General features: G+C 32.0%; 1 protein-coding gene across 1 annotated transcript; it reads left to right on the forward strand.

The window, feature by feature from the left end:
- The first annotated feature begins 19,976 nt into the window (after positions 1 to 19,976).
- Positions 19,977 to 22,259, forward strand: LOC114183784 (wound-induced basic protein). The gene is made up of 2 exons (XM_028070916.1): positions 19,977 to 20,169; positions 21,980 to 22,259. Exons 1-2 carry the CDS (start codon positions 20,099 to 20,101, stop codon positions 22,050 to 22,052), a joined length of 144 nt encoding a protein of 47 aa, XP_027926717.1. The 5' UTR covers positions 19,977 to 20,098; the 3' UTR covers positions 22,053 to 22,259.
- Positions 22,260 to 27,781: the final 5,522 nt, after the last annotated feature.

Here is a 27,781-nt window from a genome sequence, read left to right on the forward strand (position 1 = left end):
ATATTATGCATGGTCATGTTGTGTGATAACATGATTATTGAATTATGTGAATTGATAAGAAACATGATTTGGTTTGATGGTTTAGTATTGATTTGGCTTTGGCATGGTTGTGGGTTTAAACTTTAGTTTAGTATTTTTGCTAAAAATCAGTAACTTTAATATGAAAGGGTAGAGAAAACCCTAGCAGGGCCTCCAAAAAAGGGGCTGAAAAACCACCATATAATGGTCTTGAATAGCAATTAAGCCTACAATAAAGCCAATTTCGTTTTTTTTTACATTAACCCACCTTAAGGCACCTATAAAAGGCAAATTGAGAGATAGAAAAGAGGTTTTTGAAGGTTGGTTTTCTGAGGGTTTGCAAGGGCACGAAATTAAAGTAAAAGAGTGGGCATTTGAGGGCTATTTGAAAGGGGGAGCTAGGTTGTCTATTGATCAAGGAGGATTTCTCAAAATCTGCATATTTTAAGCGAAGGCGTCCAAGTTAGGGGAGCTAAACCTGTAAATTGTATGTTTTGTTAATTTTGCTTGATTATGATGATGCTATGCGATGAATTTTCGTGCTCCATATGACGTGAATTAGGGGCTTGGGTATTTGGGTACTGTTTTATTGGTATTTTTACCTAATTGCATGATTATGATGGATTTATGCACTAAGTATGCAGCTATTGTGCAAATTTGGGTGTTGGGATGTTGTATTGTGCCTAAATTATGATCATATGTCTGATGCAATTGATGCAAACTGCTTTAATATGAATTGGAGTATGAATTGGTCATGGTTGTTGGTGTTGCGTGCGTAAACAGTGTAGGAGTTTGCATTTCTTGCTCAGGCGAGATTAGCAGAGACACAAATCCTGTTGTTGCTCGAGCATCTCACTCAGGCGAGGAAATCTGGTCCTGGGCGACAGGCCATCTCGCTTAGGTGAGTGTGCCTCGCTCGGGCGAGAATTCAAGTATGTTAGAGGTTGTGTTTGGGGGCATCTTGCTCAGGCGCATGATATTGTTTTTTTGGCGAAGGGGTATCTCGCTCAGGCGAGAGTCCCTCGCCTAAGCGAGATTTCGAGGGGGGGTTTCACTCTCTTGTTGAATTCATCGCCTAGATGAGGCACCTTGGTCCTGGGCGAATGAGGGTCTCGCCCAGGTGAGAAGAAGCTCGCTCAAGCGAGAGTTCGTGAATTGCAACTGCTGCAACGTTCTCGCTCAGGCGAGTGGGCCTAGCTTAAGCGGGATAGGCTGGGCTGTTTGGGCAAAGGCTTTTAGCCTAAGCGACCTATGGTGCTTTTGTGCGTTCAAGGCAAGTGTTACTACTATGTCAGATTGGATGAGTTGGAGTTGTGATACGTGGTCTACTAGGCTTCTAAGATATCTCAATGGTGGGCTTGCTGGTGTTCCGTCAGTTGTGGCTCGGAACGTATCCTTGAGTTGTGGCTCGGGATAGGGGTTAAGCATGTGGCATTCTATGGGTTGTGGCCCAGAATGACGTCCCTTGAGTTGTGGCTCGGGATAGCGGATGAACACGAGGAACTCTTGAGTTGTGGCTCGGGTTGGCGAGTGTTGTCGGTGTGAGTGTGCTGGTTGTGGCCAGTACGAATGGGTCTAGATGGATTGCCCTCCTCAGTAATTAGCTGACGAGTTTGGTAGTCTTGGGACATTGCGGACTCTGTTCGCATTTGGGAACTTCACCTGGCGTTACGGTGTGTGATCCGTAGCATGGTTTCCCGCACGTGCTCTATCGGTTGTGTTCGATAGGTGTGACAGCAAGACATCTTGAGGTACTCGTTAGAGGATGTAGAACACAGTTAACATGGTTGTGGCCATGTGGAAGGAAATTATGAGTCTTCCTTTATGCAAGCTGATATCAACATGGTTGTGGCCATGGGAAATGAATGGAGGAAGTTTCTTATTGTGCTTTATTATATATATGTTTGATATATATTTATGTGTTATCTTTTTAGCTCACCCTATCTGCTTGTGTTTGGCGATGATCGTGTACGCAGTACACGTGAGCAGATGATATTGAAGGTAAAGCTGGTGAGGCTTAGGCTCGAAGAGTGGGCTAGCTTGGGAGTTTTATGATTTGTGTTTTGAAAAATAAATTGTAAACACTATGGACATTTATTTTATTTTGCGTTTATAAATTATGGAATATTGGACTATTCATAGTTTTTAATAAAGTTTTAAATTTCATGCGCTTTATGGGAAATGAAGTATTATTAATTGCGATGTAATTTTTGTTTTATCTATTTTATTTTAATTAAACCCGTAATATCCTGACGGGATGCTACACAGTCAACCCCTGCACCATCACAACCACATTCACAAGCTGCACAACCTTCTACTACAACACCAAGGGCTTCTACTCAACATTCTCAGCAAGGAACACGTGGGCGTGGAAGACCAATGATGAGGCCAAAATTCAATGCAAGGAGGAGACGCACATGGAAACCATGACTACATGTGCTTTCCTTATTATAAAATTTTGTAGCTTTGATCTGTAATTACCTTTTTGAAAGACAATTTAGGTACTATTGGATCAATATATTTTGTCATTATGTGTAATTGGTAATTAGGGGACCACTTTTTTGTCCATTTCAGTTATGTAGTAATGGTCCACTTCCTTCACACATGTTAAACATTTACGTTGAAACACATTATTTATATATCAAAATCTGTATTGATGTCCAATTCTCATGTGCTGGTCCAAATTAATTTCACCTTTTGCATATGGAATTTATGTTTCAATATAGGTGCATTAAATGTGTGGTGCCAAATTTTGTAAAACAGTTACTGATATCATTCATTAACTTTTTAATCCTTACATAAACAAAACAATATACTACATTAAAGGTCTGCTTCAACAAGATACAACAAAATCTACCCCTGCACACTATAGTAACACCTCTGACAGGTCACACAGTCATTCTAATTCAACAACAAAAACACACTAATCATGTTCACTACAATGCAAACACAGACCACACCAATCAACACCTTAATCCTTTTTTCTAATGAATTAATACATAATTTGATATCAACAACTACTTCTTGGGACATCACATAACTTCTTGTCATTTCTTGGGAATTGAAACTGCCACCAACAACATGTTCTTCAATCTTCACATTGCCACCAACCTTTTGTTCATTCTTCACATACCCACAACATTTATCTTCAATCACAACCGTGCTTGCAGAACCCCCTTCTCCGGTCCTATACTGATCAAACCAGCTGAAGTAATTGCAGCCACCACATTCTTCACTTCCACTCTGATGCAAATATACCATTAACGTCTGTTTTTGTTAGAAAACACAAAAAAATTACACAAAAACAATACAAAAATTACAAATAACATTACCTTGAAGTTTAGACAGCCCCAAAATCTTTTTCCTTTGTTCTTGGCTATTTTTGCAGTTCTCAACACAGCCTTATCACCACAATAACAATTGGGCATGACATTGATGCTTCTACACCCACCTGCACTGCAAAAATTGACACTACTCTTCTGCTTTCCTCCAAGATTTGAACTTGAACAGGACCCACAAGACCCACAATTGGTTGGATTCATCACAGAAGATAGGAGAAGATGACAATAAAATTAGGGATTCTAGATCCAACATTGTTATTGGCTTAAATAAATAAATGTTTGCACGTCATTCCACCTGTAATTGACACGTTTCAGTAACAAAAATCCACCTCAGCAACCACAAACGACGTTTAGCCAAACTTAACGAAAAGGGCAAACTTGAGACTTTTAAACTAAAAAGGAGACCAATTTGAGAATTTCAAAAATTCGGATACCAATTTGCGATTTTGACTCCAAAATGATAACAAAAGACATAATTAAACCTAGATTATATTAGGTATAGTATTGTAATAAAATTATATTATAATAACTTGACAACGTATATAAATGATATTACACTGTGGTCTTATCTTATACATGGATGAACTTAACAATCTATTTCATTTCAGTTTCAATTTAAACTTAAAAAGGCATAATATATGCACTAATTCATCAAATATAATTTCTTTTATTTAAAAGTTGTTTCAAATTTATAAAAAATACTACAGATCTAGAACAATATTATCAAACAATAACAAATTGCAAGTCACAGGTTGAATTAGTTGAAATAGTTACTTTTATCACCTAACTAAAAAAAAAGCACAAACACCGCTACAGCAAGGAGATGAAAAATTTTCAGAAAAAAAAAATAACATTTACTCAAAAATGAAATTTAATCCAGTGTAAATGTTCTAGAGTTTACCAACTTGTACATGACAAAATATTTTGTGAAAAAATGTAAAATTAAATCAGATTCTTAGGGAAAAGTTTCCAGAAAAAAGAGAAAGCAGGCAATGAATATGATGATAGCAGGAGGAAGAAACTAACAAAGAATAAAGAAGAGAAGGAAGAAAAAATTATTAAAAGAAAAGATAAAAAACATGGGCTTAAGGATGATCCAAGATCTTACATTAAACATTAATTTTGTTCCTGATGTAACAGTTTGCTGCTTAAATGATCAGAAGTTCCGTATAGTTTATTGAATATATTTTTGGATTTGTAAACATTAATTATTTTTGTGCTAAAAATGTCTTGTTAACGTGGGTAACAGATTGTATTTATAAATGTTTAAAAAAAGATAAAACAAACTATCGATAAGATTTTTTTTTTAAAGTATAATAATTGCTTTGTTCCTTAGTAAGTCTATTTTAAGGTTCTTTTAGAAATCAATATATATAATATTTTTTCTAATAAAATGTTAATATTTCCATTTTACTTTTTTATTATATATATATATATATATATATATATATATATATATATATATATTGAGTAAAAAGTAAAAGTAAAAATAAGGAAAAAATATAATTAATGTTGTCACCCACTAAAGTACAATTTTAAGGTGGTTTATATTTATACTTATAAGTTTCCAAATTAATAAAACAACAAATAAATTTCCTTTCCTTAAGAAAAAAAGCTTTTGTTTATGATGATCTTTTAGTTTCAATTAGCAATTCTTTTTCTATTTTTTTAAGAAAATGTTTTAAATTTGTATTATCATACTAAAATAATTTAGAAAGTATTAGTAATAAATCTATAATAATTATAATAATAAAAAGAAAAAAAATATGGTTTTTTTTCTCAAATTTGATGTAAAATTGGAAACGGTCTATGTTCGAAATTTAGTATAATATTTTGTATAATTTCTATGTTTTCAAAAGTATTGGTTTTAGTTCCTATTAAAATTTAACTTGTGTAGCAAATATAGTTTCAATTTTTTCGGAATTTATTTTAAAATTAAAATTGTTGTGTCGGTCTAACTCACGTTTTTTAAAATTAATTAAAAAATGCTTAATTATTGATTTAGTTTTTCAATTTGTTGCTTTGGTTCATTTTAGTTCCCTTATTATTTTTTGGTTCAATTTAGACTTCAATTTTTTAAAAAAGTTTAATTTAGTCTCCTTATTATTTTTGATTCAATTTAGCCTTCATCCTTTTTTAAAACGATCTAATTTTATCTTCTCCAATTTGAGACCAAATTAGTAATTAAGCTTAATTACAACTTAAATGTACATGTTAAAATATTTTTTTAGAATTTAACATCAAATCACTCCACCTAAATATAAACAAATTGAGTGTGTAGGTGAGGTGTAAAAAATTAAATAATTTGAGTATTTAGGTAGAGTGATTTGATGTATAAATTATAAAATATATTTTAATATGTATCTATAACTTGTAATTGAACTTAATTACAAAGTTGGTCCCAGATTAGAGAGGACAAAATTAATTGCTTAAAAAAAATAAGGAATAGATTGAATAAAAATAATAAAATGATTAAATTGAATATTTTTAAAATATTAGAAAACTAAATTAAAAGAAAAAATAATAAAAAAATCAAAATGAATCAAAGTAACAAATTGAAGAACTAAACCACTATTAAACCTTAAAAAAATAAAAATGATTGTTACCGACGCACCTTAGGAAAATAAAATGTGTAAAACAGTTATGGGAAGGAAAAAACACCAACCATATGATGAAAAAGTGTGTGCCTAAATTCCTACATTTCCCTTCCCCTTGATAAAATAGAATGGCTGTAAAATATTCATGCACAAGCAATCGCATCACTGTTGCAACTAATAAAAAACCATCACATGAATTGAAAAATTTAGATTCTTCAGTATTTGGGTAAACGAAAACTATAAAAAAAAAAAGAAGTGTAAATTATATCGAGTAAAAATGACTGCCACAGAAACACATTCACTTGTGGTTAGAAAGAATTTCATACTCATGATAGTATCTTACAAACCAACAAAGAATAAGGAGGAGCCACGAGCCTCCTACTATAATTATATATATATATATATATATATATATATATATATATATATATATATATATATATATATATATATATATATATATATATATATATATATATATATATATCATGTTTTTAAAAGTTAAAGTGTTTGTCTGATTTCTTTTTCATATAAGAAAGTAGGGAGGTAAAAAAAAAATTGTAACGGTGAGTGTCTGTGAATAAAACTTGTAAATGGTAGAAAATGAATATTGAAAACAAATATTTGTGGATAACGGACATGAGTATTATTTATATCTGCATGTTAATAGAGTAGGTACAGGTATCATAGTATCTGTACCCGTAGATATCTGTACCTATTATATTCTAATTTAAATTAAAAAAATGATTAAAATATTAACACGTTGATTTTGAATGGATTATTTTTTATCGATTGATTTTAAAAAATCTCCATTTATTTGTAAATGGTCATTCAACACTATTTAAATAGGTTATTTGCACTTTGTTTGAAATTTATAAATATTATGCATTATATTTTTATTTGAATTTATAGTTAAAATTTGTTGTTAAATATTAAAATTTTCTTTTTATAAATACTCGCTGGTACTTAGGAATATCCTTGGATTTAAACAAAATATGCGGGTAGGATATCTGTAGAGATATGAGTATAGGTACGAGACAGATATTTACAGGTGTGGTATGAGAAAACTACTACCCGTAACCTACCTACTCCGTTGACATCTTTACAAGGAAGGCTGATTTTTTTTTTACGTACGGAAGGCTGATTTTATACTAGTGTAATACATAATATATTTTCTAATTAACAATTATGAAAGTTTTAGTGTTGTGTTCCTGTTATATGAATTTTAGAATTGATATATATGAAATCAATCTTTGTTAATAATTGTTTGCTCCAAGGGATATTGGTTTTAACAATTTGTCGTGTTAGAATAATTAACGTATATATGTTAATTTGACTTGGAAATAGGTATTCCTATTCTTTTATGCTTTGGTAGCAAAAGAAATTACGGGCTTCATGTTTTATTATATGTTGGCAGTGGTTAAATTATGTTTTGGTAATTGTGTTGTGATATTTTATGCTTGTTGGCAGCGACAAAAATATAGGAGAGTTGTTATGTGGCTTGGAGTTTTATAATCTATTGATTTAATGTTTTATGATATATTACTCTTAGTATACATTTAAATTAGAAATTCCAAAATTAGTACGTTTTAAATATTATGCAAAAGTTAGAAAGTTGTTTACGGTTAAAAATAATGGTGTAATATTGATTATGTGATAAAGTTATATATATTTGTTTGGAATTGTGAATGTATGTGATGATCCAATGAAAGGAAGGATATTCTATAAGTCTGAGTAGTGAGTTTAAGTGTTGACTCCACCCACAAGTCTTTTTAGGAAAGTAGTGGGAAGGGTAACTTTGTGTAGCTATGTTAAAGGTGGACTTCGTTAGGGAAGCTTCCGAGATAGTGGTAGGAAGTGACATCGTTTACCTCGCTCATACGACTTTATGGGTGTAGGAAAAGTGGATCCTGTCTGTAAGGCTTGTGAGAAGCAAAAGGGGAGGACTTCACTCGTAAAGCCCTTGGGAAGCAAGGGATGTGGACCCTAACTATAAGGCTTGTGAGAAGTAGGAAGAGTGATTGCTCTAGTGATGAGCAGTTGTTTGTGTTGGGAAAAATTCCAAGAATCACATTATTAAATAGAGAAATAAAATCAATACTAGGAAACACATAGACAACTCTACCATGTCCTTTGATCCTGAGTACACCCACACTCTCCAAAGCAATAATTTAACCCAAACCTCACACAACGCTCTTATTACAAGAGTATAAGAAATAAGAAAGAGAAAAAAGAGTCAAATACAAGCTTGAAGTTTCTTTGACTCAGGGCAAGGAACATCATAGACTTAGAACTCATTATATAGTTAGTGACACCCACCACCTTGGTTATCCTAGGCGATGTGGGACTTTTCAAGACATGTTATTTTTATCAACCCAACATTCTCCACTCTGATTAAAATAAACACATCTTCATTGCCTATACCAGCGATCATACTCCACCATAAGGAGTATCACTTGAAATCAAGTCGTCCTGAGAATTTCCACTTGGGATCAAACTATCTCAAGAATTTTCACTTGGAATCAAACCATCCCAAGAATTTTCACTTGGAATCAAACTATTCCAAGAATTTCCACTCGAAGTCAGACCATCCCAAGAATTTTCACTTGGAATCAAATCATCCCAAGAATTTCTACTTCGAATAGTTACCCCAAGAATTTCCATGCACCCTGCATCAAACGCCAGCAAAACACAAAGCAAGCCTAGATCCCAAAATAAGATCTACCGCTACAAAACCTCATCCTTTTCCATGGCAACGCGGTTATGCCATGAGGATATTTATCACATTTTTTTTTCACAAAAGATCATTGTCTCCCATAATGAGAGAGACACTCTTAGTCGAATCTGAATCATTTTTTTGTGATGTATCTCCACCTCGAGAATATTTCCTCACATGCCCAGGCTTTCCACATTGCCAACATACCACATTCATTTTGTGGTTTTTGTTCCCATGTGTCCCACTTCTAACAACCATAATTGAGTTTGTTGTCATGTTTTCGTTACTTTTCATCCTCCTCTCTTCACAAAGGATCTTACTAGCAATTTCATCAAAACTCAATGTTTCCTTGCCATACATCAAGACAAGCTTGATAAGTTTATAGGAGGACGGAAGAGACCAAATGAGTCTTAGAGATATATCTTCTTCCTCAACCTTAACTCTAATTGCCTCTAATTCACATACAATTTCATTAAGATTACTAAGGTGATCAGAGACTTTCATATCATCACTCATGCGTAGGTTATGAAACTTTTCCTTCAACAACAACCAATTTGATATGCCCTTTGCTTGATATAAGCCTTCAAGTCTCTCCCAAAGTTCCTTTGTCGTCGAAATTTTTTGCACGTTTGCAAGAACATTCTTAGCCAAACACAGACGAATTGCACTAACAGCTCTCAGATCTAACTCCTCCCATTCTTCTTCCTTCATGTCAAAAGGTTTTCCTTTTAACACCTTGTGTAATCCATATTGAATCAACACATCTTTGACTTGAGTTTGCCACAAGCCAAAATTCATCCTTCCAACAAATTTCTCTATGTCACATTTGATCACACTTGCAAAAGCCATTGCAACATGAGCAACCAAGGATGATTCTCCAACAAAAAGGAATTAATCTTTTCTGATGTGGAAGATCAGACTAAGCTGTAACCACATAGCATACTAAGAAAAAATCCTACCAAACTTGGAATTAATCTTTTCTGATGTGGAAGATCAGACTATGTCGCAACCATAGAGCATACTAAGAAAAAATCCTTACCGAACCATAGCTCTTGATACCACTATTGGGAAAAACCCCCAAGAATCACTTTATTAATAGAGAAATAAAATCAACACGAGGAAACACATAAACAACTCTCTCATGCCCTTTGACCCTGAGTACACTCACACTCTCCAATTGTCTTACTAGGAATCCCACTTGGATTGGACTTGGCCCACCTGGCCTCCGCCATGAGACAATTGTGCAAGCCACAACAATTTTGAAAATACTTTATGATATAAAAGTTACAATTATGGTAATGTTTTGCATGTGGCATCAATTGTCTCTTGGTAGAGGCCAAGTGGACCGGGTCACAATCGAATTGTGGTATTTAGGCTGTTACACTCTTAAGTAAAAAGAGTTGTGTCTTGACTAATAACTATAGCTTTTGGTCAAGTGGTAATCGCTCGATCCAATAATTGGTATCAGAGCCAAGGTCATGAGTTTGATTTCCAACGGGTAATTGCTGAGGGAGAGATTGTTGCAGGTGGCAGCAATTATCCCGTGGCGGAGGCCAGGTGGGCCGAGTCACAATCAAATCGTGGTGCTTGGGTTATTACACTCTTAAGTAAAAAGAGTTTGATGGTGAGTGGTTAAGTGAGACAACTGATAGGTTGCATGATATTTAGAGACATTGTAATAATGTATGGTTAGGTGAGTGGTTGTGTTTTATTATTGATGTATGCTAGTGATTATGATGTTTGTTTTTCTTTTGTTAGCTCACCCTTACTGCGATGATCGTATCTTTATATGGAAGCAGACATTAATGTAGATGCTAGTGAAGATGCATAAATGTGAGAAGCATTGTGGCTTAATGGAGAGGGTCTTTTTGAGATATACTATAAAATAATGTAATATGATTTTTAACGATATTATGAACATGATTTTATTTTGTTGGACTTTATCTATAGCAACTTCAATGGATTATAAGTTTGAGAAATGAAGGAAGTTTTAAATTTATTTTTACGTTTTAAAACACTGGTATCAGGGTTGTAACTTAAAAGTTTTTTAAATTTGTGTATTTTACGAAGTAATTTAGTAGCATCCTGGCAAGATGTTACAAGAAATATATCAAATATAAAAGAATATATAAAAAAAATCCATGGTTAATGTTGGTATAAAAACAAAATATTTAAAGTTATTTTGTTGAAGAGGTTGATAAACTTAGTGTGACAATGAAATACATGCACAATATGTTTATATGTGAAATTGAAAATGATTGAAGTTGGAAATAGTCAAACTTTGGTAAATAACTTACAAAGTAAACAAATATAATATCTTTTATTCTAATTATTGGGAGCATACAGATTAAGAATTATGCTTAATTAATGTGTTTTTAGAGTGATAATAGATAAAAAATTGATTGTGATTGTTTTAGAGATGTTGCAATCTTGGCACCACTTATAATACTAATAAATATAACTTGCTTTTAACCTATTTTTTTTAGTGTAAATTAGCATTGATAAATGTCATGTTTGATTTTTTGAAGAAATTATTGGTTTTTACTTGGTTATACAAAGTTTTACTAAAGGGTACAACAAATCAATAACCAAAGACAACTTTTACCAACCAAAGTATGGTCAAAGCAATTGGAAAGGTAATGTCAAATTGATGTAAACCGCATTTGCACAAGGGCTGATTTAGGATCTTTAGGGCTAGAATTTTGTAGGAAATGTGGAAAATTAGTGAGAAGGTGGATTGGAAAGTGGCTGAAATTCAAGGTTAGACAATATTTTAGAAACATTGATATCTTCAGCTATAGAATTCCAATTGAGGTGATTCCAAAACGATGTGAAAATTCACATTCTAAAATTGAACTTAGGCTCAAGAATTATTTATTTTGGACAAGTTGAACGAGAGATACAACTTTGAGATAAATTTGGACAAAAGTGATTTTCTAAATTTGACGATGGAAAAAAAAAAGGGGAATATGAAAGGTGGATGGAAAAATCACTTTTTCCAAGGGAGGCTGTAACATCCCTAAGGAATATTACTAATTTTTAATAAAATAAAATAGGAAATGAAAATAAAACCACATTTAATATAATACCATTTCCCAAAACGCGGGAAAAATTAAAAACTTTAATATAACATAATTCTTATGTTCGCAATTACAGTATTACAAAATCCATCAAAATTCAACATAATAAATTTTACATCAAAAGTCTAAATATAAAATCCATTCAAAAACCCAGGTAGCCCCTGCACTCCGCCTCTAAGCATCTCTTGGCCCAACTGTCAAATCATTTGCTCCCGGATAACAAGTTATCCGATCATCGCCACACACACACACACAAAAAGGGTGAGCTATGCAAAATATATAAAAATATACATGAAATAAATATGCCACCCATCCCAAAAATAACATGACTAATTATCTCATAGTTTTCAAATTTCCCATCCATGATCTCATAGTCCTTTATGAGTCATATACATGAACTGGGTCTTGGGACTTCACTGTGCTCCCACGAAACTAACCCATTCGTGGTCCAACCCTGTGAGCCTATCTTGCTCATAGTTCTGCCCTACAGACTCCTCGTCTGTAGTAAATCATCCAAGCCTTCTTAACTTGGACCCTGACACGCACGCAATCACCATACTATGGACTCCTCGCCCAATAGCAGCCGACGGGAACATAATAGTTCCTTGCCCATCTTGCGACTGACGCATGTAATCACCATACTAAGGACTCCTCACCACTTAGCAACCGACGGGAACTACACAGTTCCATGCCCATCATGCGTCCAACCATCAAGCACATCCCATACCCCTATTGGACTTAGTCCTTCAAGCCCAACACCACAAACACATGCAATTAATTCCTTAGCCTAGGAAACACCAAGCAAACAGTCCAAAACAGTGCACAAACACATGGCTCCGCGCCATTCTCGCTTAAGCCATGTCTGTTCGCCCAAGCTAGAATCTCGGTCTCGCTTGAGCGAGCGTGTAACAGTGGTTGTACCTCGTCATCTCGCTTAGGCGAGCTCTCCTCGCTTGAGCGAGACCTCTAGTCACTTGAAACACACAAAGCTCCTTGCCTGGACGAGGATTCACTCAACCAAACACCAAGTCTCATCGCGACCTCGCTTAGGCGAGCCATTCCTGTCGCTCAGAACCCCAAAATCCCTCGCCTAGGCGAGAAGTCGTGCTCAAAACATCCAGGTTTCCTCGTGACTTCGCTTGGGCAAGTGTCTTTCGCCTGAGCAAGATACCAAGTCGCTCAACCCCGTCCATGGCCGCCTAGGTGAGAAACGCGAACCAGAACCAAAAATGAGACTCTACAACTCTCGCTTAGGCGAGATGGACTCGCTTGGGCGAGACTTGCAGGGTTTCGAATCTGTTCACACGCACAGTTCACTCTAAACAATGCACAACATACCAAAACACATTTCTATTCGTACCAAATCAATTTACACACATTGCAACAACACATAGGTATAATGTAGACTCCATAAAATTCCTAAATTCCAAGTTTCACACCATTCCTGTATATACAATGTATAAACCCCTTTCCTTCATGTATTTAGTTCAAAATTCAAATAAAACAGTACCAAACTCACAACCCCCAAATTCCCTCATGTGCATCACGAATTTCAGTGCATAGTTTCATCAAAATCATACAATAACATACAACAACACAAATTTCGAGTTCAGCTCCCCTAACCTGGAATTCTAGGCTAAAATTGGGAAGAAACTTGATGTTCCTTTGTTCACCACGGATTTGCTTCAGACCTCCTCCCAATCAGTCTCTTAAGCACCCAAATTCCCCTCTCACTCTCTAAAATTTCGTCCTCCTCTCTATAGGCATTCCAGCCCTTTGATTGGTCCTCCCTCTAGTTTTACCTTTGCCCTTTCAACTCCACTCCAAGCTAGAATTTGCAAAAATAAAGCCTACTTACAACCATTATGCCAATTCATATTTAGCTATACACTCCAATCAATATAAGCTTACATTCCCAATTCCATGCTCCTACATAATATTAAAATTAATAATAAATCCACAACACATAATTGGCATACATAGGACTTGAACCCAAGTCCTCTTGCATACAATAAAAGTACTCTCAACCACTTGAGCTTGTACGTTTTCACATCACATCAAACAATAATTAATGTCATAAAGGCTCTTTCTACCCGCATTTATTCATTAATTAATTATTTAATTAATAAATTTCCACGGGTCTTACAGAGGCAACACACAGAGATAAGAAAGTCTTTTAGTACAACCAATGAGTTCTTGAATTACTTAAGAACTTTAGGAGAATCACTCTCACTAAGATAAAAGATGTAAACTCTAATATTTCTAAATAAACCTCAACTTGTTTCATTGATAAAAGTGGTCCAACTTATATTAAAGCTCCAGCCATCAAAATTTCCAAGGATTCATTAATTGCAATTACATTCCACTTAAGCTAATAATGATCCAACTTATGCTAATAATGATCCACTTAAACTAATAAAGACTCCACAACTTAATGATTGATTGTAATTGAAATTGTGGCAACCAAAAGTCACCCCAAAAGTAATAAAACTCAACCCACAACTTATAAAGCTAACCGTCCACATTCTTGGTATTGTAACATCCCAGTCATGCAATAATTTGAAATAAAATAAGCTAAAACTAGTGCAACCAAAACTATGCTTGTTGGTCGTTCCAAATCACAAGTGTTACTCATTTTCTTGAGTTGAAATTATGACAATTGAACTTCATTAAAAACCATGTCACCTCCTTTTTCTTATATCCAGTAGGATTTACATCATACCCTCCTTCTTCGACAAGATTCATCTTAAATCTTAAGGCTCTATTTTCCTACTAATTTTAATAAAAGTTTATTATGTCCTTGCAAAGGACTTTATGTTTCCACAACTTGAAGCTAATTCTCATCCTTTAGGATTAAATACAACTTGAATAAATTTAGATTTATTCCTTTCTGATGGTTGCAATCCGTGGAGCACGTCTCTTACCAACACTCCCTCACCTTTATATGTAACAACAAATAACTTCATGTGTTGTGTTTTATTATCCTCAACATTTTGTTTTTTATCAACAGATTGGATGTATAAGAAAGTAATAGGAACAAGCTTCATTTCCAAACATAGGAGCTAGTGTATTTCATCCACATGCCCATGTTTTTGTTTCGTTAACATGACTTCACAAACATTAGAAGAAAATTCATTGACAAATAAATTTTCCTTGCTCTTTTTCTCTAGTTCTTTTTCTTCTTTTTCTCTTTTTTTTCCCTCTCATTCTTTCTTCACTCTCTATTGCTTCTTTTTCTATTTTCTCCTTCAGCTTATGTTGATCTTTACTGACTTGTATTTGTGTCATAAATTTCAACTTAATTTTATGTCCTTCATGCCTAAAATAAAGTGAGCATTCATCAAGATTGAGTGTTTTAAAACAAAGTCATAACTATCCTAATAAAAGATGACAAGAGTCCATGGAACGATATCACGTACTTCTTTAACACATTGTCCCATAGTGAAATTGATCCATGCTAGATTCACATCAGAGATTGTTAGAAAGTGGAGTTTCTCCACCAATATTTAGCTCACAACATTGTTGTTACTTTCGTAATTATATGCAACTAAACATGAATGACATTCGACTAAACATTTTTTATAGTAAATTTCCATCGTTGTTCCAAACCCAAAATCGAAGCTCTAATACCAAATGATGTAAATCACATTTGCACAAGGGCTAATTTAGGATCTTTAAGGTTATAACCTTGTAGAAAATGTGAAAACTTAGTGAGAAGGTGTATTGGAAAGTGGCTAAAATTCCAAATTGGATAGTATTTTAAAAACGTTTATATCTCGAGTTATAGAACTCCAATTGAGGTGATTCCAAAATGAGGTGAAAGTTCATGTTCTGAAATGATTTTGGGCGAGTAGAATGAGAGATACGACTTCGAGATAAATTTGGACAGAAATGATTTTCTGAATTCAGTGATGGAAGAAAAAAAAAAGGTGAATATGAAAGGTGGAAGGAAAGAACCACTCTTTCTAAGGGAGGCAACACATAAAGGATAAAAAATTCCTTTGATATAGCCAAGTGACAACCAAAAGTCACTCAAAAGCAATAAAACTCAGTCATGTAATTATTTGTAACAAAATAAAATAAAATAAACTAAAATTAGTGCAGTAAAAAACATGCATGCTAGTCGTTCTAAATCAGCAAGTGTTACTTATTTTCTTGGGTTGAAATTATGATAATAGGGCTTCATTAAAAATCATGTCGCCTCTTTTTCCTCTATCGGTAGGTTTCTCATCACAAATGCATGTCATAGATTGTGTTATAAAATATAGCTAAACATGATCCTCATTTAGGTGCCCTTAAATTTGAACATAAGGTTCAAAGTTTATTCAATAATTACATAAGGGTTGTGATTGTGAAGAAGAATTTGATACCACTTGGAATAAAATGATAAAAAAAAAATACAAATTTCATAATCATTGGTTATAATTTAAACACTACATATAACAAAAGGTGTATTTTAGTTGATATCAAACCCTCTAAAAGAAGTGGGAGCACAAAGAATGTACCGAGTGAGATCGAATGGAAAATAAGAAGACTTACAACTCTTAATGATATTTAAGAATATGATAGAAAAATTGACATCAATTAAAGGTTGAAAAGGAATTCAAAAATAGTCAAAGTATGTCTCCATTAAGTTTAAATACTAATGAAAGACTAAAACATGCATCTATGATTTATACTCATATTATCTTTAATTGTTTTTTTTAAGAATATCTTGAGACAACATAAATACTTATATATTGGTTATAGATACAATAATATATCATAAGATGAAGTTAGTTTGAATCTCACGCTTTATGAGAAATGTATGAAAGAAATATATGAAAATCTTTTACTCTAGGAATAATCGAGGCTTTATAAGAAATATATGAAATTATTGACTGACACAAATTTTATTCAACAAAAATTTTTTTGTAGTCATGTTTTGAAGGTTTATAATGTTAAATGTATTTAAGAATATCCAATAAACATTTATTGAAAAATGATAACAAATATACAAATAAATATCCAAAGAATAATATTCTAACTCTAATAACGAAGATAATACTCCTATATACTGTTACATGATTATGACATCATTTTACATTCTAGTTGGAAAGTATAAAAATGTATAGAAACTCAATGTTCATGCAAGGAAAATAGTAGATCGTTATGGGATTCAGATTTTATCTTACCACAATTTTTGAACTTTTTGGATGGATACTATTCGATCCTATTCATCATGTCTTCATCACTTGACACTTGATGGAACGTTGGGGGTTACTTGCAGAAAGGACTCCAATGATCAAGTTAGCAAAAATTCTCAAAGTTAAATTTCAGATTATGCACTAATGAAATGCCTACCTTTAACTGCTAGGGTCTACTCTTATTTATAGAGGATTAACGTCGTTTTTACCTTGGTTTAGACCATGGGTTGGACCTTGATTATGTTCGCGGTGGCCCAATCTTCATTGGCCTTGTATGGGTTTAGTTGGGCCTAGATTTTAGGCCCATCATTCCTTTATATACCTTGGTTTAGACCATGAGTTGGACCTTGATTATGTTCACGATGGCCCAATCTTCATTGGCCTTGTATGGGTTTAGTTGGGCCTGGGCCTAGACTTTAGGCCCATCATTCCTTTATTATAGTTCTACTGACTTTTCTCTAAGTTAGAGTAGACGATATTGCATTGCTATGGTTTATTGGTGCCGGAGTCGTTTTTACGACTAACGGATTCGCCTAGTTGGCTGACCATGCCGTTATGCACTTTAGATGTCCCAAATTTATTGATAAAGTACTGACTTAGAATGTCGTCATGTATTAAATTATGGTTCATATATAACCTCCCTCCCTTTAGTAGGTGACTTTTTCGGAATAGTAGCCATTTTGACCCCTATGTACACTCAACAAACTATATTTCTTTGATCCATCAACTAATATGTTACAATGAATCGTGTAATCATTTTAGTTAGGTTTATAAAGGATTGTAATTTGTAATTTTTTAAATATTGTGTTCTGATTTACTTTTATTACAACAATCTTGTACTTTGAATACTTTTTATTGGAAATTCATCGTATAGACAATGAATTATTTGGTTTATTGAATGAGTTTTTCTTTTAGTATTTAGCTAATATATTTCTGGTTGGGATGTAAAATGATCTTTTGGTATAATTATAATTAAAAATCATGACATGTATTTTTCAGACAACAACTTTCACAATTTTATAGTATTGATTAAAATAGAGAAAATAATTGATGTACATTAAAAATATACATGAAATATATATTTATGAAAAGAATAAAAGTTATAAGTTTATGAAATATATGATGTGATAAATAACATAAATAAAAAACTATAAAATTAGGTTTCCAACAATTATTTTTATATACTCTTATTCTAGTTTTTTCTTTTTTTTTTTGTCATCATTCTAAAGTGATGGGTTGGTATAAAATATAAAAACAAAATGGATAATATATGTTTTTTCTTAAGAAAACATATGCAGGTCGATTGATAAAAAAAAGTTTCATGAAAAAAATAGTTAGAAGAAAAGAATTATCGGTTTAAATTTCATTATTTTTTAAAAATTGATAAGTACTCACAATTTTATTTGTAGTGAAAATGAAATCCACTAAATAAAAAAACGTAAGTGGATAATGATATAGAAGAAAGTTTACTGCAAAGTTAACATGCCAAAAATTTAATTAATATATATGCAAAGATGATGTGTTAAGTGGTGCGCACTGTTATGAAAATCATCACCTAGCATGTGTGAATTTTGTGACTAAATTAAGAAATTTATAAACTTTATCACTTACTTTTGAAAATTTTGTATGTTTTATCATTCCACCTTTTTCTTGTATCTCATCTAACTTTTTCACACATTTTGTCACCCCACCCTTCTTTTAAAATATTTTTTCACCTAACTTTTTGTTCACACAATTTGTTTCCATATCATTATTAAATATTTTTGTTTTAAATAAGCATTGCTATTATAAATTGTGTCCCCAATTATAATTTATTGGACCTATTGGCCCATTATCCTTGTTCATAATAAGCATCTTGGGTATTTCTTTTATCACACATGTATTTTCTTCTTACACTACTTTTCGGTTGAAGAATCTAAAAATGCATTATAGATTCTAAATATGAAAATGCATCTAAAATTATATAATTCCAAAACTAAAAAAATGTATTTAGAATTATGTAATCCAGAAATTATTTCAGATTACATATCTAGAAATATATTTTAGATTAAAAAATCTGAAAATTTTAAAATGTGCATGTGTGTTATTTTTTTTATTTATATTTTTATTAAAATTAATTATAAAAATAAGGATTTTTTTATAATTTATTATTATTAAATACTTTTTAATTATAAATAATTATTAAATTTTTAAAAATTAGTTATTAAAAAGATTAAATAGCAAACTTAAGGAGCGTTTATTTACATTTTCATTCATTGAGAGTATTTCTGTATTTTCATACTATAGGATGCATGTAGAAAACATGGGTGTGGAAGAAGAAACTGTCTAACCGTATCACCCAAAGATTGATGGGAATTGCTTTCTGCACCCAAACAAAATTCTTCTGGCACCCTACAACTTCTGGAATTTATTTTCTGGAATACAATATATAATTTTAAAAAACAATTATTAAAAGAAATCATCCAAAAATTTCTCAAAATTTTTTATGTGGAGGTGAAAAAAAAATTGATGATTAATTCATTGTGCCTTGTAACCATATTCTCCACATCTTTTCCCTTCATATTCTTTATTTGTACTCTTTGTTTCCACTATATCTTAGATAATATAATCCAATAACATGCTTTAATGCTAGCCAAACTATTATGTGTCAACATTTTTAATTTCATAACTTATGAAATAAGAACAATCTGGTTCCACTAGTTTGATAATATCATCTCTAACAATATATATATATATATATATATATATATATAAAATTTATATATACATCTTATATTCCTATTTTATTTAATTGTTTTATAATAAAAAGTGGAAATAAATTATACAAATATTAAAAATATTTGCATACAGATCTCAACAACACACTACATTATAATTCACTTCAAATCACCCATTATTTTTTTTTTATGTAACCATTATTATTATTTTGTTTTCTCGGAAGATTTAAAAAAAAATGTACGAAGCTATCTTAAATAAAAAAGAAAAGTAATAGAAATACAATGTCAGTGTCTTATATTAACCTGGGCCTTGAATGTATGAGTTTAGCCCAAAGACAGTCGTTCGGGCTCTCGAACTAGAATAAATTTGGAAAGTTGCAGGAACTGCAAAGTGCAGAGGAAGAAAGAATTAGGGTTTTCATCTTTGTCATCAGAAAACGAAAATGATTTACGACGTTAACTCTCCACTTTTCCGATCCTTCCTTAGTCAGAAGGGTGGCTCCTCTGATAAGAGGTTTGTGCTTTCTCTCTTCCTTTCGGTAAACCGTTGAGGAATTCGAATGTATTGAATTGTTTGTCTTTTGTTATTTGCCTTCGGTTTTTGAGCTATTACCATTTTCTTGTTTGTCTAAGTTCGTTTTATTTGTAGATATATAAATTTTTTATTGTATGTATATCTGTTTTTTAGTTTCTGTGTTTGTCGCATCCTTCGCCATTAAAATAAAGAAGAAAGAACACAGACACGCTTAGACATTCATTGTGCGACAACAAGTTGTGTTTTTGGGCGTATTTGGGAAGAGGTCCGGACATAGTGGGTTTCTTTTCTTTTGTCAGAAAATGAAATATAAAGACTTTCAATCTTCAGCAAGTGGCTTTGCATAACTTCATGTGACAATATTTTTTAAATTCATTCTGTTCAATTTTATGATTGCAAGTGAACTGTTATGTGACTTTCGTTTTTGCTCATGAGGGCATCTGCAATTCGATATGTTGAATTATTGACCAAAGGAGTTATCACTAATGGCTGCTGTGAGAATGACAATTAGATTGGTTTAGGATGCAATGTTGTCAAATGGAGGCACCATAGCCGCCATAGTGGAATTGCCTGGTTGATTTTTTTCTTAATCACAGTAACAAATTTGTTAGGGAGGCCCACCATGGTGGTGGTGCTATAGGCTGCAATGGTGTGTGTATACTGATAAGTAGGCCTATAGAGCAAGTAACAAATTAATGATTCTTAATCTACTACATGGGGTCAGCTAATGGTTTTGGATATTAAATGTGAAATTTGCATCCACTGAAGGAGTTTTTCTTTGGCTGCTTGAAGTATTCAAATTCACTGAAAAAGATTTTGAGAAGGTTAATTTGAAATAATGGATTGAGTAAATAGAGTTGTAAATCATTTTCTCGAATTTCTGTTCCCATGGTACACTTGCGAACAAAGATGAATAGTGTCATTTTTTCTTATCTGGTACACCCTATACGGAGATATAACACTAATTTGTTTTATTTCTCGTGGTCTTAATGTATGGTTGCATTAGCAGGGAAAATAAATTATACACTTTGTAATGATGGAAATTTTGTAATCCTGTTTTGCTGTTGATAGCACATTCTGTTGTCTCTATACTAATTGACGAGAACCTGTCATGAAATTTGACGTTATATAATTGTTCGTGTGGCCATGACTTGATGATTAATATGTAGTTTAATAGTTTAATGTCAGTGTTTTTTATTTTGTTTGGATGTTAACAAATTTGTCTATATCTTTACTAGCGTTGCTACAAATGATTGACCTTTCCATCTTCTCTTATCATTGGTTGATTCTGCTGTTCTCCCTCCATACATGCACTCTTGCATTTTTTGAAGTAGACATTTTTTATTTATTCAGTTCTGAAATATGTTTTAGTTTTCTTATCTCAAAATAAATAGAATTATCTGAGAAAACAAAGGTTTTGTAGTTAATTATTAGTGTGTTTTTATCCCAATGGAAACCAAAGTTTATCTTGCTTTTACGTTTGACCTTTTTGAATGTGTGTACAATGAAATCAATTTAACAAATTTGTAATCATTTGTATATTATCGAGCACTTTTATGTGTTATAAACTTACTTCAATTCCGAGACTACTCTCAGATTTATGAATTATCAGATTCATTGGACTTCTATCAGTTACAGATTGTCATTTATAATAAATGTGCCTTAGTGTTGCGTGAACTAAATTCTGTTTTGTGATGACATGATGGATTAATCTTTTTCCACTATACAGTGATGTGTTGGTCTTGTTTTCGAGATTATATTGAAGGTTTATCAAATTGTTTTGTCTCAGGAAATCAGAGGAGCAGAAGCCAAAAGAGCAGAAACCCAAAGCCAGTGAGAACAAACCTATAATGACAGAGTGATAACAACTTGTCCTCATTCGGTTGTGGAATGAAATTAGATGGTAGTAGGTTTTGTGTTGCTGCTATAAAATAGAAGATCCTTTTGTTTGTGTTGAGTTACATGCAGTGATGCCGGATTTTGTTATTGTAATGGATTGATTTTGGATATGCTTGGAATGAAACAGTAATGGACACAATTTGAGCTCAGCCATTGGAGACTTTCGCACATTTTGGAATATTTTACGTAAATACAAATGTTTAAAAAATAATCATAAATTAAGTTCAATATGTTGGTCGTATGCATATTTGTTTTTGTGTATAATGGTTATTGCAGAATACTTGCATGTGTAGGTTATGAAGTAATTTTTTAATTTATATATATATATATATATATATATATATATATATATATATATATATACCAAAATTATAAAGATCACCTAGAGTTACGATTTCTATATCAAAGATTTTTCCTAATTTATATATTAAAGATATTTTTGAAATGCCAGTATTCAGAATGACTTATCATATAAAAAATATAAGTGATAAATATGTTTTTGCTTTTTCAAGTTTTAGTGAAATTTGGAATTAGTCCTTCTTCAAAACTTTTGATTAATTAATGCGTTTAAAATGTCAAATAAATTTGACAAAATTTGATAAGAAGGATTAAATTCACGTATCTTTATAAATAAAGGACTAAATTGGTATAAAGTTTAAAAAAAGGACTAATTCTAAAATTCACTCAAACTTAAAACATATTTAATCCAAAATATAAATTAAAGTTTACATTAAATTTATAATAAATTTTCTCATACAAAAAAAATAACTTTTTTAACTTCACGGAAAATTGATTCGATTGAACGAAAAATTGGTTTTATTAGAAATTAAATTGCAGTATTATTTTTGTTTTAAAAATAAGATCTAACTCTCCTATTCTATTTTTTCTTTGGGAGAAACTTTGAGAAGATCAACCTTATGTTATTAATATAATTTACAATTTATTTAGACACTAGCTTTCGTTTATTCCAATTTCATTTTAGTTATTCAAATTCATTAAGGCAATCACTGCTTGAACTAAATTATCTGGTAGTTAAATATTTTAACACAAAACTAATAAGATATAAAAATTAAATTTTATTAAACTACACAAATTTCATCTCAATTAATATTTCTTTCAAACTCAAACATTTGAAATGTGTTCAAACAATACATGGTTCTACATAAAATATGACACTTTGACTATATAAGATAAGGTTAAATACAAAACATAAATAACTTCCTTTACTTTCCAAAACAACTAAATCAAACATAATAAAATTTTAGCATGTGAACAAGTTGAGATAGAGATAGTGTCCCATTACTCATTAAATATTCGTGCAAGTTTCTTTTATACATGCAAATATCTATAGATATCTATATTATTAATTTTAATTTTTTTAAATTTAAATAAAATTATTTAAAAATAAATCTTTAAAATATAAATTTAGATAAAATGTTTTTTAGTACATAATAAAATATTAATGTAAATAAATTTGGTATTTCTAAAAAATAAATTTAAATAAGTTGTATCAAAATATTAATTTTAAAATATTAATCTTTTTTAAAAGTAATTTTAATTTTGTATGTCTAAAAAATAGAAATATATGAAGTTAAATTTTACACAATAATTTTATGATTAATATTGTGACATCCAATTTAAATGGAATAAATTTCTAGAAACATCACATAGTTATACATAAATAGAGCACAAGACAAGGAGTATAATAGATTTACCATTACAGTTATACACAAATTACTAGAAAAGAAAGCAAAGTCACTCTGCAACGCCATAAATAGAATTATCCAAAATATTAATGAGCCAACACCAACTCGTGACTAACTAAATTGCAACATTTCCATCATCCTAATGACCACTAGGGGTTTCCACATCTATTCACACCAATAAATTGGTGATCATTGCAAAAAGGAAAAGTCAAACAGAGAAACATACACTAAACAGAGAGGTAAACTAGAGTGAATATTTTAATCATGTTATAGAGCAAGTAAATGTTAAATAAGGATATAAACAAACAAAGTAGTAGGCCTTCGATCATGTAATAACAAACAAACATGACTCTATGACTCAATTATCCGGATTATAATCTTGATATAAAATTCTAAAGGAAGTATGCACTTGTACTAGTTTCTAAACTCTGTAAAGTCTAGACACAAGAGGTTATCACCCAATCACACCCTAGGGTTAATCCCCTGATTATCTAAGGTCGTTATCCTGCCAAAGACTGGGACCTCCTACCACTCTCACAACATAAATCATTCTACTCTATGTGAGTGTGAACGATTATTAGAGTTCAGGATTAGGGATGTCAACGGGGCGGGTAGGGTACGGGTAGTAGCTCCCCCGTACCCTACCCGCTGGATAAATATTTGCCCCGTACCCATATCCATATCCGTCGGGTATTCGTTATGTGGGTACCCGTCTATTTTTTTCATATCCGCGGGTATCCACGGGTATCCGCGGGTATTTACAAAAATATTTTAAAAAATAAATATTTAACTATAGTTAGTGCTTAGATCAACAAGTCCCCTTTCTCCGATTGATTATTGAAAAACAAACAAATAAAAAATCACTACCAATTTATATTGTAGTTTATTTTTGAATAAAATATTAAAGAAATTACTAACTTCATCAATGTCCACCTCTTGCAACATTGTATAAAGTTTCATGTTGTCCAATTTTAATCTAGAAGAGCCTTAAAACATAAGAAGTTCAGTAAAAATTTCTAACAATCACTTAATTAAAATATCTAAGTAAAAGTGTTAATTTTATTACCTTCCATGTTGGTCCATAACCAGTCTTAGAGACACATCAATACCTTCACAATATATGGAAGTAATTTACTCATTTGTGGGGTAAGAATCTGACCACCATTATTGGATGAAGACTCATAATGTTGTTTATATATATATATATATATATATATATATATATATATATATATAAGGTAAAGTTTAGCGGGTACGAGTATCCACGGGTACAAATACTATGATATCCGTACCCGCCCCGTTAACATGCAGGTATCAAAAATACCCATACCCGCGGGTAACGGGTATCCATTTTTAATATCCATTTCCTACCCGTTGCGGGTTTTATCCGCGGATACCCGCGGGTACGGATTTTTTTGACATCCCTATTCAGGATACCTTCATTTATCTAGACATCTCCTATATTAAGGTATACACTAACCACACCATCCCCTAGAGTTTTCCGTGAAACTCTTTTATCATCAACATTCCACATGCCATCTCAAGCATTATAATCTCATGCCAATGTCCAACCAAGTCATGTCTCATTTCATACCAAGACATCAACTTCAGTCTCATTACATCACATAAAACATACATGCTTAACATTATTTATCATGTTATTAATGAGTTAAACAACCATCAATAATGGAGAACAATTAAAAGAACGCAGCCCTGCACCTATCTCGCTCAAGCAACAGAGTGTTCTTGCTTAAGCTAGGCGTTCTCGCTTGAGCAAGAGCTCGAATAGTGAGCATTGCAGGTTTCTGTGAGTTCTCGCCTGAGCAAGATTACTCTCGCTCAAAACTGAAGCTCATCGCCTGAGCAACAACTCGAGCAGAAAAACCTAAGTGAGCCTCTACTACTTTCGCTTAGGCGAGACCTGCTCGTCTGGGAAAAATTTGCAGGTTTTGACACCTATTCGAACATGAAGATCCAAAAACTCAAGCAAAACCACATCCAATTCATTTTCATACAACACAAACATCAAACATGCACTAGAAACACAAATCAGAACCCAAAAACATGCAACTTTTACAAAAAGCTTTAAATCCTAGCTTCCCTTACCTGGAAAATGAAAACTGCAGGGGAAGGGAACCCTAACAGAAGCTTACCACAACATAACGACAACTTAAAAGTTGAAAATAGAACACAAGGTCGAGGATGAGGTTCTAGAGAGAACTCAAGACATAAACTAAAGCACCTAAACTGGAAAAAGAGACAAACATAGGTTTGAGCTCAACTTACATGGAGAAAAATGAGCTCAACTAGCTTAAAGGATAAGAAGCTTATGCCCTAGCAGAGCTTTATGTTTCAGTACTGTGAAGGAGGAGGGAAACAATTTCTGAGAAGGGAAACGTAATGAATAGGTAAGTGGTTGAAAAGAGGTCTTGGGGGTACTACGCGGGCTAATCCTAGACCCTCTAATAAGGTCAGGTCCAAACCTTATTAGAAAAAAAAGAAAACTTACAAATTATCATTAGTTTCGTAAAATATAAAAGTATGTCATTTAAAAAAATATAAATCAGTGAGAAAATTTTATACTTATAACAATAATATTATTTTTTATTTTCTTTATTTTTATTCCTTGTCAATAACTAAATATAATAAATGAGTTGTGTGTTAGTTTTTATTCCATGGTCTAGTTTTTTTTAATTTGTTTGTAATTATTTTAAATATTTTAAACTTATTATTTTAAATAAAATAATTATGAATAACAGTGTATAATTGTATATTTATCATAAATTTAATTTTAATTTATATATCTAAATAGTTTTTTGGTATAAATATCTAAACTATATTTAAAAATGAGATTATTTTGTTACAAAATCCTTAAGAAATAATATTTTTGTTGTTTCATCTCTTTATATTAGACAAATATAATTACAAAATTTAGCCGAAAGCAAATTTAAAAGATTGTAAACCTATTCATGTAAATTAAAATATAAATATAGAAATAGATATAAATAATAGTATGTAATTATATGAATTATTTATCACTAATCTAACTTATAATTTAAATATATTTTTAAGTATTTAGATTATTTGATAAACTAACTATAAAACTATAATTTAAAGGGTTAACTACTTTTATGGTCCATAAAATATAACATGATTTTGGTTTTAGTTTTTATTTCAAATTTGATCTTGTTAGGTCCACATAATTAAGAAATGCATGGATTTAATCCTCAATGATCGACTGCGTTAATCTATTTATTTTTTGACGTGGCAAAAGGTATGTCACGCCACCCACCGTTTTTGAACACGTGTCATGTTTTTAGTTACACTTGATTAAGGTCCAAACCTTAATCCCTTCCTCTTATTCATGTGGGAGGGTTCTCTCCCTTCCTCATTCACAACACGAGCAACCCTCACTTAGTCGATGACCACCTTTCATTGAACTGGAGCCACCAACGGCGACGTCGGTGGTCACCACAAGCTTTGCCAATGTAGCCACTACACCTACCTCCATTCTATCTTTTCCCATTTCGAGTCCCCTTCATGCTATACCAAGTATCAACCTCTTCAAGTATCCTTCTCAATATTTTCTTAAGATAAAAAACTCTTAATTACAATGACTTATCATTTAACCCTCTCATAGCAAGAGTGTATAATAAAGCTCATAGGTTACAACTTCACTTAATGAAGGATTTTACAATATTCAAGCTCTCAACTCAATATTTCTCAAAACACTATTAATATGACAATTTCTCAACACTTTTGTTGTTTCTCTATTCTTTTGTTCGTATTATTCTTGTATGGCTCTACATCCATTATATAGTTGTCGCTTTAGCTAGTTGTTGAGAATTCAAATTACAACTCTTCATCATAATCTTCTTGATAAGGAATGACTTGATTAATTCATTTAATTTATTTTCAGCTTGGACCTTTCAATGTCATTCTTCAAGACTCAATTCTGAATCAGCTGATGCTCATGACATCCTTTT

This window comes from Vigna unguiculata, chromosome 5 (assembly GCF_004118075.2).
Source record: "Vigna unguiculata cultivar IT97K-499-35 chromosome 5, ASM411807v1, whole genome shotgun sequence".
Classification (NCBI taxonomy): domain Eukaryota; kingdom Viridiplantae; phylum Streptophyta; class Magnoliopsida; order Fabales; family Fabaceae; genus Vigna; species Vigna unguiculata.